At 48.0% G+C, this 18,058-nt stretch overlaps 1 protein-coding gene and 1 pseudogene across 1 annotated transcript; one reads left to right on the top strand and one right to left on the bottom strand.

The window, feature by feature from the left end:
• The window catches only part of LOC125723362 (FRAS1-related extracellular matrix protein 2-like), a 35,309-nt pseudogene extending 26,787 nt beyond the window's left edge, over positions 1–8,522 (top strand).
• Positions 8,523–8,615: 93 nt separating this feature from the next.
• Positions 8,616–17,860, bottom strand: smarca5 (SWI/SNF related, matrix associated, actin dependent regulator of chromatin, subfamily a, member 5). The gene is made up of 24 exons (XM_048999869.1): positions 17,144–17,860; positions 15,897–15,983; positions 15,490–15,656; positions 15,259–15,359; positions 15,051–15,151; positions 14,746–14,925; positions 13,913–14,068; positions 13,577–13,708; positions 13,266–13,334; positions 13,046–13,155; positions 12,672–12,898; positions 12,396–12,517; positions 12,154–12,306; positions 11,909–12,041; positions 11,577–11,725; positions 11,364–11,483; positions 11,169–11,276; positions 10,968–11,081; positions 10,478–10,600; positions 10,222–10,354; positions 9,999–10,117; positions 9,614–9,826; positions 9,389–9,499; positions 8,616–9,257 (listed from the first exon to the last, which is right to left on the bottom strand). Exons 1-24 carry the CDS (start codon positions 17,225–17,227, stop codon positions 9,192–9,194), a joined length of 3,078 nt encoding a protein of 1,025 aa, XP_048855826.1. The 5' UTR covers positions 17,228–17,860; the 3' UTR covers positions 8,616–9,191.
• Between the last annotated feature and the right edge of the window lie 198 nt (positions 17,861–18,058).

Here is an 18,058-nt window from a genome sequence, read left to right as displayed (position 1 = left end):
TAGGCTCCAAGTTCACCACAACCTGCTAGATAAGTGTCAGGTATCTTGGCTGAGCGTGGTACCCACTCATTAGCATTGTGCTCTGCGTCAGTGCCCAAGGTACAATTCAAAGACCCCGTGTATCGGGTGGACGAGGCAGATGGGAAGGCCCGTGCCATGTTGTACCGCAGTGGAGATCTTAGCCACAAGTCTACCGTGAGGTGCTACACCCGCCAGGGCTCTGCACAGGTGATGATGGACTATGATGAGCGGCCCAACACTGACAGCTCCATCATCACCTTCCTGCCAGGTAACCTCCTACCCAAGTGTCCCTCCGAGTTAGTGTTTGCATGCCTTAAATAATCAAGGGGCCCTCTCTGACTACAACTCTTTGGATTGGGCTCACAGGAGAGAGCGAAAAGCCATGTGTAGTGACGTTGGTAGACGACTCAATATATGAGGAAGAGGAGGAGTTCCGCCTGGTGCTTGGGACGCCACGAAGCGAGTCGCCATTCGGCGCATCACTGGGAGAGCAGAAGGAGGCAGAGGTCAAGATAACAGATGAGAAAGACAGTAAGTTTTCTCCATGCTACCTTCGCTTCCAGTGGGTGTGTGTGTTTCTGAATGACATAATGTTGCAGGGTAGTCCTAGTAGGGTTTAAAATGAAGTATGTCTGGTAGGTCTATCTAGAACTGTTTTCCCTGACCCCTACAAGACTGATCACCAGGACCATTGCTTTCTTCCCTCACCCCTCCACAGAGCCCATCATCCAGTTCTCAGAGATCAAGTACAGCATTCGGGAGCCGCAGATCCCAGGGCAGAAGGCTGTCGTGAAAATCCCTGTCTTGCGTCTGGGAGACACCTCAAAGGTGTCTTTGGTGAGGGTACACACAAAGGATGGCTCAGCCACATCAGGAGAAGACTACAACCCCCTATCAGAAGGTAAATTCTGGGCTGTTTAATAGACGTTCTCAGCTATAGCCTTGTCTTGGAGAATCCTTGTACTGCTGGTGTCCAAGCCTTGCATGTTTATGGGCTGCGTCTTGTTCCCATGTCAGATGTGGAGTTTAAGGAAGGTGAGAAGGAGCATATCGTGGAGGTGCAGATCCTGTATGATGGCCAGAGGGAGATGAGAGAGGCTTTCACCGTGCACATGAAGCCGGATGAGTACATGGTGGCTGAGATACAGGTGAGGGTAGCAGGTTTAGACCTTCCCATCCACCAATTAACCCAGAGGTCTATGAAGATTAAATGACGACCTTGGAGTTTTGGCCAAAAGGCCTCAAGAGCCGGAATACTGGCAGTGAAAACAGCAAGACAGCTGCTGCCTTTGAGCCACGCTGCTTCCAGAAAACAGCTGGAAGCTTTGCTTGCAAAATTCGTACCACGCATGTGCTTCTTAGCGTGCAGCCTAGCCTAAAAACTGCTCAGTGTCTCTATCCTCTGCATCTCTTTCCAACTTGACCCTAGCGTCCCTAAATACCTAGTGGGTAGTTGTCGTAACCCATAAATGGCCTCCTCCTCAGATGAGCAAAGCCATCGTGTACATTGAGGAGGTTGACAGTGTGGCGGACGTCACCTTCCCCGCCGTGCCCCAAGTGGTGTCCCTGCTCACGTATGATGACACAGCACGTGCTAAGGACAACCCGCACCCTCCTACTGGCTACCCCGTTGTCTGCGTGACGGTAAGGTTCTCACACACATCTCTCGTGCAAACTACACCAAAGTTTGTCCCACCTCCAAGACCTTCTGCTCCCAATCTACAAAACAAGAAATGATGTAATAATAATAATAATAGTACTCCCTCTTACCTTGACCCTCCAAATCTCAACCCCAAGGCCTGCAACCCCAAGTACTTTGACTTTGATAAGACGGGCTCCATCTGTTCAGCGGAGAACATCAACGACACGCTGACACAGTACCGCTGGTTGGTGAGCGCACCGAGTGAGGCCGACGGCGTCACCAGCCCCATGCGCGAGGTCGACACCAACACATTCTTCACCAACACCAAGTCCATCACGCTGGACTCCATCTACTTCCAGCCAGGCTCACGTGTACAGTGCGCTGCACGGGCCTACAATGCCAACGGTGAAGCCGGGCTGGAGCTCAGTAGCCCTGTGGTAGTGATCAGCAGAGAGGAGGGTGAGTGTACCTACCTGAGGGCCAGTCATATTGTTTTCCTCTATATTAGGGTGACCGGATAATCCATGTCAGGAATTTCACTGAAGCTCTTACTGTGTGCTGATCCCGTAAACATGCATGTCTCACTAATGTTAATATGAAACAGCCGGATGAGTCTTTCAATCAAGGAAACAAACCAATAGAACTGCAAGAAGAACTGAATTATTTAGCCAATCACAGGAGCCTTTCAGCTTTAAAGTAAAACCTGAAGTAGCTCAAAGTCTTCTGCCTGACATGCATTATCTGCTCACCCTATAATAATCCTTAATAATCTGGATTAATGCTTTTTCCACCTCAGTCCTTTCATATCATATATGTAGAGGTCAACATAGAGTCAACGTTCTTTAAACATTTCAGGTGTTGTCATCCTCTCATGTAGGTCTTTGTCAGCCTCGTATCCCGGGAACAGTGGGGGCTGAACCCTTCTCAGCTAAGATTCGCTACACGGGGTCCGATGATCCCGACTTCCCCAACCTCATCAAGCTGACGGTCACTATGCCGCACATGGACGGTAAGGAGCCCCTTCTACAGCGACTGCTGCATCAGCAGCATGCATGAATCTCGCACATGGTCTCTAAGCAGGATTTATTTACCCCCAGGCATGTTACCAGTGATCTCCACTCGGCCTCTATCCAATTTTGAGTTGACTCTGAGCCCCGACGGGACTCGCGTTGGCAACCACCGCTGCTCCAACCTGCTGGATTACAATGAGGTCCAGACTCGCTATGGCTTCATCACCGATGGCACCAAGAACCCGGAGATCATTGGCGAGACAGCGCCATACCAGTACAGTGCAGGGATGCGGAGCGCCAACTCGCTGCGGTTCTACCGCAACCTGAACCTGGAGGCCTGTCTTTGGGAGTTTCACAGCTATTACGACATGTCTGAGCTGCTGGGCGACTGCGGAGGGTCGATTGGCACAGATGGCCAGGTACCTTTCTGGGCGACTTCTAACATCATGGGAAATTGTATAAAACCGGGACTTCTGCCAAGTTCGTATTATTTAAAGCTGCCTCATTAAAAGCTGTTCATTTGATATTATGACTATTCACAGCACCACGATAAACCTGTATGTGACTGTGATATACATGTTACCTTTTTATTTAGTGTGTACGTTTACTCAAAACAGCCATGGCAAACTATTTCTGCCTCTGCTTAAGCAATTTTGCTTAACTTCCTTTAAGATCACAAGATTTGAGTCTAGTTTCTTCACCAATAGAACACCTGCTTTCCAACGTTTTTGAGTGCTTGAGTAGTAAGTCTCAATGCAGATGTTATGCTAACAGCTATCTAGGCAGCGGCTAAGCATGGTGGCCTCTAACTGTCTGTGGAGCAGCCCGGTGCCTGTCTCTCCATTAAAGCCCAGATATTTTCTAAAAACGGCGTCTGTCTCTACTGGTCCCCCATGCAGGTCCTGAACCTGGTGCAGTCCTATGTCACCTTGCGCGTGCCCCTCTTTGTGTCCTACGTCTTCCACTCCCCTGTGGCGGTGGGTGGCTGGCAGCATTTTGACCTGCAATCGGAGCTACGGCTGACCTTTGTGTACGATACCGCCATCTTGTGGCAGGACGGCATCGGCAGCCCCCCGGAGGCTGAGCTACAAGGTGCCCCCCCGCCTTGCTCTTTGCTGCCCTCTTCTGGCCATGTATTTAAAAAAAAATTATGTGTTAATGCATTTTTGTTCATTTCTATTATTTTATTAAATCTGTTGCTCATAATTTTGGCCTTCCACTGCTGGCCTTAGGAGGATGCCCCCCCCCTTTGAGTCTGGTTCCTCCCAAGGTTTAGTCCAGCTTGGTAGTTATTCCCTTACCGCCATTGCCTCTGGCTTGCTCTAGGGGAACTATCGGGCAGAAGCAATATACAGCACTTAGACGATGTAATATTTGAAAATCGCACTACCGCTAACAGTTCTGTATGAATTCCGCTTGAATTGTCCCTTTTACGTAAAGTGGTTCCTTGCCTCCACAGGATCCATGTATCCCACCAGCATGAGGATCAATGAGGAGGGACGCCTAGTGGTCAACTTCAAGACAGAGGCCCGTTTCCGGGGACAGTTCGTCATGTCGCACCCAGGTATGAAGCTGCATTCCCGCCAAGCCCTTGTTGGCATGCGGTGTAACCTGGCAACCCTACAACCTACTCTGGGTAGAACAGAGAGGTAATGGATTTAACGAAAGTGCCTGGGAAGGAACGAAAAGAGATGTTTGCTTGGGGGTCAGTGCAAGAAGGCCACAAAGCAAAATGGGCATTTGCTTATGGGAAGGATCACAACTAGGTGTAGGTTTTGCGTTGTGGTTGTGTGTCAGGGCCTGGGGGTTGTTTCCACAAAGCAGAATTTCTTGCTTAGCCGGATAATTTATCGAATTTAAGGTAGTCTAAGATAGATGGACTTTATCTTTGTTCACTTACATTTAGCCCAGACTACCTTAAATCCGCAAAGTTATCCGGCTAAGCAGGATATGAGTATGAGTATGAGTAAAGTGGATGTACATATGTACGCATCCCCTGACCATTACCCCTCGATTCCATACCTGCTTCAGGAACATCCCTGTCGTCCATGGTTATGTCAGTGGACCACCCAGGCCTCACCTTCACGCTGTCACTGGTCAGGACTGAGCCCACCTACAACCAGCCCATGCAGCAGTGGAGCTTTGTGTCCGACTTCGCTGTGAGTTCCCACTAAGGATTTCCCGCTAAAACACCTGCAAGACTTACTTTGCAGAAAATATCTCGGAAGTCGCCTGCCTTGGCTCTTCGCGCATCCGGGGATAATTTCTGTTAAGATCAGTGCTTTTCTTTAATTTCTTTGTCTTTCCTTTCCCCTTTTTTGAATCATTCTGTATAAAGGATGAAGGAATGTATTACAACACACCCACGTAAAGCACCTTGTGAAAAGCTCCATATAAAAATAAGTTTAAATTGAATTGAGAAAGATAAAACAGCAGGACCCCTCTCAGGATTTGAACCAGCAACCTCCAGGAAGTCAGCACCTTTAAAGAGAATGAGTGTAATTAGATTAGGCCTGTAAATTATTTGTGGGATTGCAGCCCCCATTAGGGGGTGTTGTGCTTTTGCTAAGGAGGCTAGCATGCGTTCTCCCGCAGGTGAGGGACTATTCAGGCACCTACACCGTGAAGCTCATCCCATGCATCGCGGCCCCCAGCCGAGAGTTCAGCATTCCCCCCGTGTGCCACCCCAGGGAGCCCCTCACCTTCGACGTGGACATCCGCTTCCAGCAGGTGAGGGACGAGATCTCCTGTAAAGGGTGTCCATGGGTGTTTATCGATACCAAGAATGCGAAGAACGTCCTAGTGTTCTTGTTAACTTTTCTCCCAAGAACAAACATGCAAGAACACGAAGACAGAGAACGCACCAGTTGTGTATTGAGATGATACATACTTGCTGTTCCTCTATGCTGTACGCCGAACTTTTATCGTAGTGTATAATGTGACGACTAATAAAAATATCGAGTACAAATGGCTAACTATGCCTGATGTGACTAAATGTGCTTTTTCTTAGAGCCAGTGGGTGGTGGCATCATGAAGCTTGGGAGACACTGTCTCCCGTACTGTTCTGAGTAGGTCATAAATCTCCCCATCACTGTCCCCAGGTCAGCGACCCAGTGGCGGCTGAATTCACCCTCAACACCCAGATGTTCTTGCTGTCCAAGAGGGAACTGTGGATATCCGATGGTTCCATGGGCTTCGGGGAGGGCGCGGATGTGGCCTTTTCAGAAGGTACCAAATCTCTCCCCCTCCAAGCTGTCCAGTAGAACCTCCCACACTTTTAATATGCAGTACATCTCTATGCCCATAACCCCTACAGTGTCATCAGCTTCTGAATCTCCTCTAGGGTCTCACATCTACGGGCGCGTGATGGTAGACCCCGTGCAGAACTTGGGTGACTCCTTCACATGCAGTATCGAGAAGGTCTTCCTGTGCACTGGCATCGACGGATACGTCCCCAAATACAACCCCATCGACAAGGAGTACGGCTGTCTGGCTGATGCCTCATCTCTGCTCTACAGATTCAAAATCCTGGTATGCCAGCATGTTGTTCTCAAATTAGCGTGCCCCATCCATCGAATCCCTTTGATCCGGAGCAATGATGAGTCATAGTTATATACCGTATGTTAAATAGCTCTGTTGTTCACTTCAAGCACAGTAATCGTATATATGCAATGAGAGTTCCTAATTTCTGTTCCAAAAATAGGAAATTGAGTGAATGATACTATGTATACGATTACTTCTGCCTCGTATTTGCTGTATACTGAAATTAGTATCTATTGAGTATGCTGTACTTGGTTGAGTGTCTAGAGCTTGTGCATCTCCGCCGTAGGACAAAGCACAGCCAGAGACCCAGGCCACAGTTTTCGGGAACATCCGCTTCGAGGCCTCGCTGGCAGCAGATACTCCAGGTGCTCTCTCGCTGGTCCAACAGCCCGGCTCAGACGGCTTTACCCTGTCCTCATCCCCGCTCTTCCAGGTGAGGTCGTTGTTGCCCTACGCTCCTTCGCTTCAGGAGTATAGTGAGATCATGGTGAGCTCTTGTATCAACAATGGGTGTGACTTATGTGGCCAGTTCCTGTAAGTACTACAGGTCCCTCAGTTCTTTGGTCTGTGTAGTGCATTGATTTGAGAAAGACTTCAAGGGGAACTTCTTTCGACAGTAGGCACCAACATTCTGAAACTCTCGACCTCCTGTACACTCTCCAGGTGGCAGCTGGGCGAGAATGGTACATCCACACAATCTACATGGTTCGCTCCAGGGACAATGCTAACCGTGGACTGGGAAAGAGGAGTCTGGAGTACCTCCACGGCGTCTCTGGCGTGGGTCAGAGTCGGAGTCGCCGGGCCTCCCAAGTCGAGGTGGAGACGATCGGCCCGGAGAACAGCCGGGGCACTAACATCCAACACATCGCTCTTGACCGCGGCGACAGATTGAGAGTGAGCCAGCGCGAGCCCTGGCCTGTCCTCGCAGAGCTTCCTGATCGCCCCCTGCTGGACAACTTTGGGAGGGAGTCTGGCAGTACAGTAGAGCAGCTGCCCATGGTGGTGGGGCTGGCGAGCCTCGTCCTCCTAATCTGCATCGCTGTCCTCGCCGTCGTCCTCCTGCTTTGGTGGAGGCGCCGCCGCGCCTCCGAGAAGAAGCTACCGCCCTTTTCTTCCTCGTCCTGCTCGGCTTATCAAGGCAGCAGCCACAGCAGCAGAGAGACGATGAGCAGGAGGAACAGCTCCGAGGTGTAACCAATCCCCCCTCCCCCTCACCGATCCCTCACCCCCCACTTTTACCCCCTTTCCCCTCTGCTGGCTGCCCAAAGTCCCAGTCATCCTGGTACCTTCCAGCAATAGCACTGAAGTCACCTCTCCCCACCTTTCAAACGGTGCAAGGCCACGAGGAAGACTGTCGGCTTCCAACCAGCACGTCAATGCATGAAGGGACACCCTGACCTGGAACACGGGGCTTATCGAACAGCGTTTACTCCCACTGCTACAGGCATAGGCATTAATACGGGCTGGACTCCCCACTACACATCTTACTGTCGTTAGCACATAGACTTGCATTGGTAAATTCGTATATTGAAAACGTTACGTCTAAACGTCTGAACGGCTGCCCTCCTGCCGCCCTGGTTGCCAAGCGACAAGACGTTTTCCCCAGTAGGTAGGAATGGCTGGCATTTGAAAGCCCAGAAGCACAGAAAATGCCGAGTCCAAGCTGAAGGCAGTTCCCCAAGAGGAACAAGAGTGCATACTGAGGCTCTCTCCAGGAGCAACAATTAAGGTAGCCTCCCTTATCCCCTTGAGCAACAAGCAACTTTGACAGAACTTTCTGGATGATTTAACACTAGTTTACTTGGTGTTTTTTATATATAGTTCTGTGTAAAAATTGTGTGGTTTTTTTTTCCCTCAGTAAGAAACTGTCAATATGGGCAACTCTTTGTATTACGCGGGCTACGCCGTGACAAGGCTTTGGGGTCTCAGTTGGGAAGTAGGTGATGTTCACCCCTGCTTAAGGTGTCTGCCCAATTAACCTGTTTTTATAATTGTACCCTGCTGCACTTTCAATATGCCTGTTCCCACTTCAACAGAACATTGACATGGTGCTACAGAAAGGGATTATAATGTAATTGTAACCTGTGAGGTGCATTAACAATTCAATGACTTTTATACATTTTTCAGGACTTTTCAAAGGCGACTGTGTGTATGCCAAGTGTGCTACCTATGTACCGATCATAGCAAATGAGTAAAGACACATTAAGACATCAGCACACGCTGGTACATATTGAAAAATTGTGAACCACACATTTTGCGACGTGCTACTATTCTCAAAATGCTGAGTAAATGATTTTCCAAAGGAACACTGTAGCATGGGTATTTCATGGCTATCGGCGAAGCTCACAGGTGTCAATAGCGTCATACGTGCATCTACAAACTACTCTGATCACACAAGCTTGAAGAGGATTTTCATTTTTAATAGTCAACACCTGAGCAGGTATTAACAATGAATAATTTTCAGTTTTACACCCTTTTTTTTCAGCCAAACATCAGTAATGGCTAATCTTCACCTAGAGACAGTGAATCCACTTACATATAAACATAGACTAGTGCCTCAAACTATGGGGTAAACACCCATTTTTGGGGCAGATCTCAAATTTCAACAGATTTACAAAAATTGAAGCCCTATTTTATGTGTACACTTTCTACTCCAATTATAGAGGTAAAACGTGGCATCTTGGGGGGGGGGGGGGGGGTTTAAAAGCAATGGAATGCCGTAGTTAACCAAAGGTATAAATAAAACGCATTTTAAAAAGTAGCATAATATCCATTAATGTTAGAAAAGGAGGTTTCAAAAAAATAATTTCTGCACTTGTGCAGTATTTCGTAAGTCACCATAACACGTGTACTATTCGTTCCAGTACATCAACTGAAGCTGGGGTTTGTACAGTACATAATCACAACCCGTAAAACAAACACAGCACTATCGTCCCTAAAAGCTAGAGACTGGCCAAGTCCTGCCAGGATTCGCTTCATATCTTCAGCTTCTTCCGCCGCCCCCGGCCGTCCGGGGCACCGTCTGCCTTTCGCTTCTGGGCCTGAAAGCAAAGATGTTACAATGTTGCACTTCTGCTCTGAAGGGCATGAAACGCGGAAAACGAGCAAGTAAAAAGGAACATTGGGCAGTGATGGAGGGCACTGTCGGACAGGTGGGCCTGTGTTGACGTACCGAGGATGTCCGCGGTCCTCGCTTTTTCTTCTCCGCTTTCTCCCTCTCCTCCAGCTCCATGTTCTCTCGCTCTATCAGCGTGATCAAAGTATTGCATCGCCTCTGAAGCTCCTATACGCAAACACACATACATAAACGCATCAGACAGACGCATCATAGCTTTGCCGTCGTTAAGGAGTCCACTTCCATTTCCCGGTGCATGGCTGCACCCCCTCTCCCCCTCACCATGGCAGTCCTTGACTTGAGGAACCAGTCGAAGCGGAACTGGGGGGAGTTGCGGATGCACTGCCTGAGCTCGTCGTAGACGCTCTCCTTGTCGAAGCCCAGCTTGTGCAGCATGCAGATGAGGAAGCGGTCCTCTTCCTCAGTGTAGTTCTTGCCCTTGTTGGTGCCGTAGGATATCCTCAGCTGGTGGAAAGGTGCCTTGTAGCGCCCAATCTGACAGCGAGAAGAAATAGTTACGCAGGCTAGCCTTGCACCATGAAGGGCTACATTCAAGTTCTCATGGCCTCAGATGATAAGCCCCCATAAACTGTACGTCGTTTAGGGTTTTAGCAAAATTTAGAACACAAGTACAAAGAACCACACACAGACAGATGTTTCCTTTTACCTTGGAGTCCAGAGCTTTTTTAATGCTTATCCTTCTCTGAATCCGGGCCTCTCCACGTTCAATCTGGGCCATGATCTTCTCAATGTCCTGCAGCTCATTGCACCTCTCCCAAAAAACAGCTACACGCACACAGACACGAAGAAACACAAAACAAAATGTATCCAGCCTGTGTTCCTCTCACTTCTTTGACTTGAGCTCAAATATGAAAGCTTGGGAGTCTTACCGGAATATTCCATGACTTCTTCTGGGGTTTTTCCCTCCACCTCACGAGCGATGTTTTCGATATCGTCACGGCCCCACTTCTCATTAGCTTTGATGAATTGATTGAAATCTCGTTTGTTCCAAATAGTAAAACCCTGAGTAGAGAAAGGACATGGGATAAAACAAACATCAGATTGTTGTTTTAGCAATCACCGTGACCAAGACCCCAGTAAGCATACCAGAGTGCTGTGGTGTCCCACGGGGGCAGTAATGGTTACCTGTGACAGGAGACCCTCCTTCTCCTCCAGCTCCTCCTCAGTCAACGGTTCTGCTTCATCAATTTTGCTCTGTTCTTCCTTCTGGACTTGTGCTGAATTGGGCAAGTCAGGGTTTCGAGGGACCTGGTGGAATAACAGCACATACTTAAGTTGAAGATGACCCCCAACCCCGCAAGACGACATACATATAATTTTGAGCCAATGAAAAGGTGAAGATACACAGGGCAACTTTATGAGCAATGTTGCTCACCGGTGCTGCTCAGGCGCCTACTCATTAACACTGGGCAAGAAACTTCTAATTTGAAAAACCTTAACTGGAAGTGGGCAAGTTTTTCTGATCATCCAGATTCAGATGAGATGCTTTTCGTCTCACCTGGCGGGCAGCCGCCCAGGGGCTTTGATCAAGAATTTGCCCTGTGTTTCATCACCTAAAGACATTCAGGATTAACGTCATGATTAATAAGGTTTGCTATGAATTCCAAAACGACACCTTGTAGCCAATGGTTTTTCTGTAGAACAAGATCTCCTTCTCCAGCAGCTCAAAAAGACGAGGTGGGAAGAACTGGAAGTCTTGAACGTTGGGCTGTTTCGGAGGACGAGGGGCCTGCAGAAGTAAGCGAAGTTCAGCGATGTTCAGCCAGCTTCATTTACCCCACATACAGTAGACCTCAAGCCCCGACCTCTGACTCACCTTTGGAACCTTGGGTTCACTAACACGCAAAGCCTCCCTGAAGTAGGCATCTACCGCATAGTTGGCTTTGCGTTCTCTCTTTGGGGGCTCAATCCAGTTGGTGATGACCTGTAACAGTACACTTCAAAATGAGCACAAAATTACAGACATATTTCTTGGATAGTCTTGGACAGTTCAGGCTCCAGACTGTCTTACCTTCTTCTTCTCTCTGTAGTCCTCTCCTTCAAAGTTGTACACGCTGTTGTCTGTGTCCATGGTGAAGTTCCTCAGAGAGTTTTCACCCATTGTGGACAGCTTTTGTTTCATCTCCATTGTCTACAAGGCAGAATCACAATCAGCCACTCTTATAATGAGCAAGACGGAGCCACAATGGCACCACAAACTATCCAAAGGGGGCTCAAAACAAACCTTCTTCTCCCCTCTCTCCAGTATCGCATCAATGTCCTCGTCTGTGATCTCGCTCTCCTTGGATGCGAACACGTGTGTGGCCCCATGGCGAATCATAGACAGCATCTCATCCTTGCCCAGCTTGTTCAGGTTTTGGTCCACTAGCCGGCCTGCAAATCAGACGTAGTAATCTTCAGCGAGTCATTCACAACTACAGGTTAAACCAGGCCCTTGCTGAACCACCTTCATCTGTCATTTATCAGTATAATTAAAAAATTTGTACTCGAATCTTAGCTATAGTTCATGCAATTATGAGATTGATCAAACTGATGTTCATTTGGAACTTCGGTCACCTTGCTGAATAACTATCGAATCCAGTCGAAGCTTCATTTCTGCCCTTTCTACAATCCTCTCCTCCACGGTGTTCTCCGTGATGAAGCGGAATACCCGGACCTGCTTCTTCTGACCGATCCTGTGTGCTCGGTCCTGACAAGAGCAATTACGTCGGTAAAACGGATCACAAGCGGATGCCAAGACCTAAACCTTCTTTGTGCCGCTCCACTAAAGTGAGGTACAGAACGATGACGACAAAACTTACCATCGCCTGGAGATCTACTTGGGGATTCCAGTCAGAGTCGTAAATGATGACCACATCGGCGGTGGCTAGGTTGATACCGAGGCCTCCAGCGCGTGTGCTCAACATGAAGAGGAATTTTGGACTGTTGGGTTCATTGAAGGTGTTGATGGAGCTCTATGGGGGGGGTGCAACAACATGAATGAGACTTCACAATGCAGTAAACATCTCACTATGTATGAGCTAATCCAAGGGTGGCAACGTGCCTCTCTCTCCTCGTGAGCAGTCTGCCCGTCGAGACGGCAATAGCCATAGTTTCTCCACATGCAGTAGTCCTCCAGGATGTCCAGCATCCTGGTCATCTGGCTAAAGATCAGCACTCGGGACCCTAAATGGGGGAGGAGGTGCATAAATGAACAGTAAAAATTTCTTAAGATACCAACTAATGACTTCACACTACAGAAGAACACAGAGGATGCACGGAAGGCCATGACAACCAAAGCACAGGGATGAGCAAGGACGGACAGGTTAAGTCTCCTAACCTTGCTCCTTCAGCTTGGGCAACAGTTTGTCAAGCACGGCCATCTTGCCACTGTTGACGACCAGGTGCAGGTCTGTGGTGTAGGGGGGGCCAGGCTCAGCTCCGTCAAACAAATACGAGTGGTTGCAGCACTTGCGAAGCTGCATCAGGATGTTGAGAAGCCGCATCTTGTCCATCTTGCCAGAAGAGTTTAAAATGTCAATGTCTTTCATCAGAATCTTGGTGTACCTGAATGTTGACGAGGAAGGAGACAAACCATGACTTCTCCTCACAGGGGTCTGAGAGAAGCAACATGGGACACCATGTACTTGCAGAAACGTTGCAGGCATGGAGGTCGCCACCTGTCGTCCACTGAACACCAAGCAGGGTACTCACCACTCTCGCTGCATTTTACTGAGGCCTACATACATCTTCACCTCTTTTTTTGGCAAGAGGGTCTTCTCCACATCAGCTTTGATACGTCGAAGCAGGAACGGGCGCAGAACCTAGTTCGTCATGTGGGATGAAAAATTAAAATAAGAGGCCAGTCATTCAAGGAACACAGTCCCGAATAATGAGAGGAAAGAAAATGTAGCAGAAGCAGCATCCAACTTACGATATGCAAACGTTCCACTAGTTTCTGGTCTCCCAGACAGTTATTAGTGTCAAACCAAGAATCGAAATCCTTAAAAAAACAAAACAGGACAGGTTAGCCCACAGGTGAAACTAAAATGCATGAATTTATTATATATAGGATATACCTGTACTGCAACCTTCTATCTATACTGATAGCCAAAACATTTCCTGCATTAAATCATTCTGAATGGCTGGGCAGTTTCTTAATACTTCTTTTTGTTCTTGAAAATAGCACATCTCCTGTTCCTCAGTCATTAAACACACACTGTTCTACAATATCAGAGCGCTTACTTCGGAGGAGTTGAACACATCCGGAAGGAGGAAGTTGAGCAGAGCCCAGAGTTCATGCAAGTTATTCTGCAGTGGGGTTCCAGTCAGCAGCAGGCGATTGGTCGTCTTAAATTCTCTCACAATCTCCGACAGCTTTAAATGAAATACCAACAGTTTGCTTAAATCAAAAACACAAGTCGCACAAATGGAGGAGCAGTGTTATAAGGCTCGTCTCCGTGTCGAGTTGCTTCGACTTCTCGACAATGTGGGATAGAATGCAAAGGATCAAATGCGAATAACCGACAGCACACAAATGGCAGTTTTGATGGGGTCGGTTATTAATAGCAGAAATCCCACCTTTGACTTTTCATTCTTGATCCTGTGAGCCTCGTCAATGACCAGGTACCTCCAGTTAAACCTCTTGAACACTGCCTTCTCCCTGATCAGCATCTCGTAGGAGGTCACGCACACGTCCCACTCTCCCGGCAGGAGCACGTCTCGTATGAATGCAGTCTGGCAACAACGAAAGGGCACCGTCAGTCTATTTCATAATGTCGACCAAATTCATTTACTAAAGGTCAGGTTGTTGGTGCAAAAAACAGCACCGACAATGGGCCGTCGGAAAACTCCTGTTCAGAGGTTAGCAGCAAGTATAAATCACAGAATCAAAGCATTAATATTTATACACTGCCTTTTTGTATGAAAATTTGAATTTCACATAGTAAAAGTACATCCAATGCACGACGCAGAAGAGAGGATCCATCATGGGGTGCACACGCACACCATTCACACCTACAGACAATTTGGTAACTCAATTTACTTTAGCATGCTTTTGGACTGGGGGGGGAGGGGGGCAGAGAACCTGGAGGAAACCCCACAATGACACGGGGAGAATGTGCAAACTCCAGACATGGAGACAGGGCAGAGACTTGAACCCAGGTCTCCGATGCGTGAGGCAACAACGTCGCCGTGCCGCCCATCCAAGTAACAACTGAACAAATCAATATTCTCAACGAACTAGGACTTCACTTAACATATCAGCAATGCTAGCGGCCTTCTAGAAACCAAAACACAGCATATGCAAGAGCTCACCAAAGCCTGGAGATGTTTAAAAAAAAGCTTGGCAGTGAGAACTAAAGAGAAAAGTAGGGAAGCCGGACGCTTCATTACGAGAGACCCCAGCTGCTCACCCTTTCGTCCCTGCCACCAATGAGGCAGACGGCACGAAGCGACGGCACCCAGCGCTTGAACTCATTCATCCAGTTGCACAGCGTGGATTTAGGGACCAGCACCATGTGGGGCCCTGGAATGCTCCGGTAATGCTTCATGTAACCAAGCAGGGAGATGGTCTGCAGAGTCTTACCCAATCCCTGAGTGAGAGAACAACCATGAGAGATGAAAATATACATTTAAAACTGAAAGCAACTTAATTCGCAGCATTGGCACATAAACAGAAACAGCTGAACAGTTTCAACACCCTAAGACCGATACGCACCATTTCATCAGCAAGGATCCCATTGATTCCATTCTCGTAGAGGGAAATCAGCCAGTTTAGCCCACGGATCTGGTAGTCCCTCAGTTTCCCAGATTTTACATCTGTAGAGAGAAAAACCCACCAGGTCAATAAGCATGAGGTAGTGACACACACAACCTGAAGGCTGATTCCCCAACTGATCACTGGGAATTAAGGCACAGTTACTCACAGGAGGGGGATTCGTCAAAACGGGTGCAGATGTTGGTGGCCTTGCTGTTCTCATTCAGGAGCTCCTCGTCCTCTTCCTGCTCCGTGCGACGATGACGGTTGCTACAGGAGGAAAATAAGAAGAAAAAAAAAAGCAAGCTGGAGTTTCAGCAAGGTAGGAACCTCCCAGAAGATTGCAGCTAAGGATGTGATCCGATTCTGACTTCTGCCCACATGCACATCGTATACTTACTCTCCCGCTGACAGGAGGTTCTGTTTCTCATCCTTCTTGATCCGTGGACGGCCTGGTTTCATCTTCAAAGGGGAGGTTGGAGTTTTCTGGGCCGCAGGCTGAATGAAGTGAGCAAACACTTCCGTCTGCTTCAGCAGATACTCAAATCTGTTGGTCCGATCTGTTTGCTGAAAAACAGACAAGTAAATCATCACACTTACATCTGCAAGGGCACTGAACCACACACAAATTCAGCAATTTAAATACATCCAGAGCAAAATTCACTAACTGCTTTAAGGATAACACACTTTATATATAATATTAAATATTCATGCAAATGAAATTTTCATTCTGAATCATCAATCCAACCAGCACAAAACAAATATAGCTCAAACAATTTCAGGCACCAGAATTACACTATTTATTACCATTTTCTCTTCATAGCCGGGAAAACCTTTGGTCTCTTGTATGGAAGGAAAAAACTCCTCACCGTAACTCTTTCCAGGCTCTTCATCCTTAAAAACAAATTTGCAATCCCTTTTACAAAACAAAGCATCAGTGGCTTGAGGATAGTATACATATATATACACCATGAGGTGTGTTCTGGGTGCTTTTATCCAAAGCACCGAATGAACACTTAAAATGTGTTGTCAAAATCATAAGACATGGTCTACAAGAAATACATGGCGGTATATTACCGCAGGCTGCTATGTATACAAAACCTAGCAACGAGTTTGAAAAGGCCGTTGTACTGGTGGGGAAGGCAAAATGTGACATGGGACTTGGATTAATAAAGCGATTACCCAGCAGTGGTTAAAATTTTCAAGGAAGCCTGCATATTCTGACCAGCGGAAGCGTCCATTTAGACAAGGGGGCGGGCTGCTGGTGACGTATTTCTGCTTTCGTTTCCCATGTGCGTCCGCACAAATAAAAGAATAAACGTCTTCACACAAAACAATCACATCGCTTCAATAATAATTCTTAGATAAACGGTTACTTAGAGTCAAAGGAAAAGACGGGGAAAAGGCATGGGGTTTAATTTTGCATGAAAGCGGATGTTTCGATCTGCCCGTAAGTGACCATTCATTCCCGCTTCTCCCGGGTGTTACTGCGATTACAGGCCACCCCCGCTCTCACTGCTCCACACAGCAGGCTAAAGTGGCACTAGCCTAGCCTTGAAATCTGCTAACTACACGCGGTCTGTTAACCAGGCGGCAGCCAGCTAATGGTGAACACTGGTAAAAGACAGTTTGGGTAATGAATGGAGGTATAATCCTACTGGCCGATGGTCAGGCAAAGGCAGCATTAAGCGCCTAACGGGCATCCTTACCGAGGAGTACCCCAATCGGGAATAAGCGCGCTCTTCCCGCTAGCCAAACCCGCCGGAGTCTGCTACTTTTACCCGGAGAGATTAACTACACTCCCATCACCTCGTCCAGGCTCGGGATAGAAGCCCAGCCACGGGCTGATAGTGTGCGGACTAACGGATCAGGAACTCGCATAGCTGGGTTAGCCGCTAGCGGCGACTAGCCCGTACTTAAAAGTTTGACTCCTCGGCTAAACGTCAAACTCGGCGGTGGGCCGACCGCCTTCGCTCGCTAACGGGGGTATACTCACACCAAACAGACCCCCCGGGGGTGAAAGGTAGATAGTTTTCGACTAATAAAATCCTTACCCCTTCCTCTTCATCTCCTTCTGGCTCGTTCTGCTCTACCCGCGGCTCCGGCTGCTCGGGCAGGTTGTTCTCAGTATCCGACATTCTCAGCTATTTCGTCTTCCTCCTTTCGTCTCTTCCAAATAGGTGAATATATATATCTCTACGCGACCCCAAACCTACTTATTTAACACCAGGCGTTATTTTTAACGATAAAGTCGATAGACAGTACAGCTAAAAGTACCCAGAGGACGGATTTTATCCAGCACACTGGGGAGAGGAAAACTCCACAACGCCGCCACACGGTTTCGGCGGAGTACCCGGCTTTTTTTCCCCCTGATGTCGCAGCGCTGTGTTCGCGTGACGAAACATCGCGAGAGTTTGTGGTCCCTCCACTTGCGGGTTTCTCTTCAGTTCCCACAGACTCAGAAGGCGAGAAGCGGCTTTTCGAGGTAGATGTTTTTAGTGTTTGGCTCGCAGGGAAGCCAGAATGAAATTCTTACTGGTGGATCGTCAGGATCCACCAACGACATTCGCCTGAAACTATAATTGAAATGCAATTACAAGAACACCTTTTAAAGCCACCTTACATGTTAGAACAGCTCCTGTGCAGAGCAGTCACACGCGTATGTATTGTCTATCGCAAATGCATGGAAGCCCGTTTTCGCCATCTGGAGTACAAAAAAAAAAAACACATTTATGTCAGAATTCTGAAACAAAACAAACATCCATCTATTTTCCAAACCGCTTATCCTACTGGGTCGCGGGGGGTCCGGAGCCTATCCCGGAAGTAATGGGCAAGAGGGAGGGAACGACCCAGGATGGGGGGCCAGCCCATCGCAGAGCACACTCACACACCATTCACTCACACATACACACCTACGGGCAATTTAGCTCAATTAGCCTCAGCATGTTTTTGTACTGTGGGGGGAAACC

Source organism: Brienomyrus brachyistius, unplaced genomic scaffold (genome assembly GCF_023856365.1).
Source record: "Brienomyrus brachyistius isolate T26 unplaced genomic scaffold, BBRACH_0.4 scaffold47, whole genome shotgun sequence".
In the NCBI taxonomy this organism is placed as follows: Eukaryota; Metazoa; Chordata; class Actinopteri; order Osteoglossiformes; family Mormyridae; genus Brienomyrus; species Brienomyrus brachyistius.
This window is presented reverse-complemented; position numbering and strand designations above follow the sequence as displayed.

Excerpts from the sequence above, each read along its gene's own strand:
- smarca5 (XM_048999869.1), bottom strand. The coding sequence starts at position 17,227 with ATGTCGGATACTGAGAACAACCTGCCCGAGCAGCCGGAGCCGCGGGTA. Across the intron at positions 15,360-15,489 it reads AACCTCCTGTCAGCGGGAGA|CAACCGTCATCGTCGCACGG; the intron begins GTAAGTATACGA and ends TTCCTCCTGTAG. Across the intron at positions 9,500-9,613 it reads TCAAGTCAAGGACTGCCATG|GAGCTTCAGAGGCGATGCAA; the intron begins GTGAGGGGGAGA and ends GTTTGCGTATAG.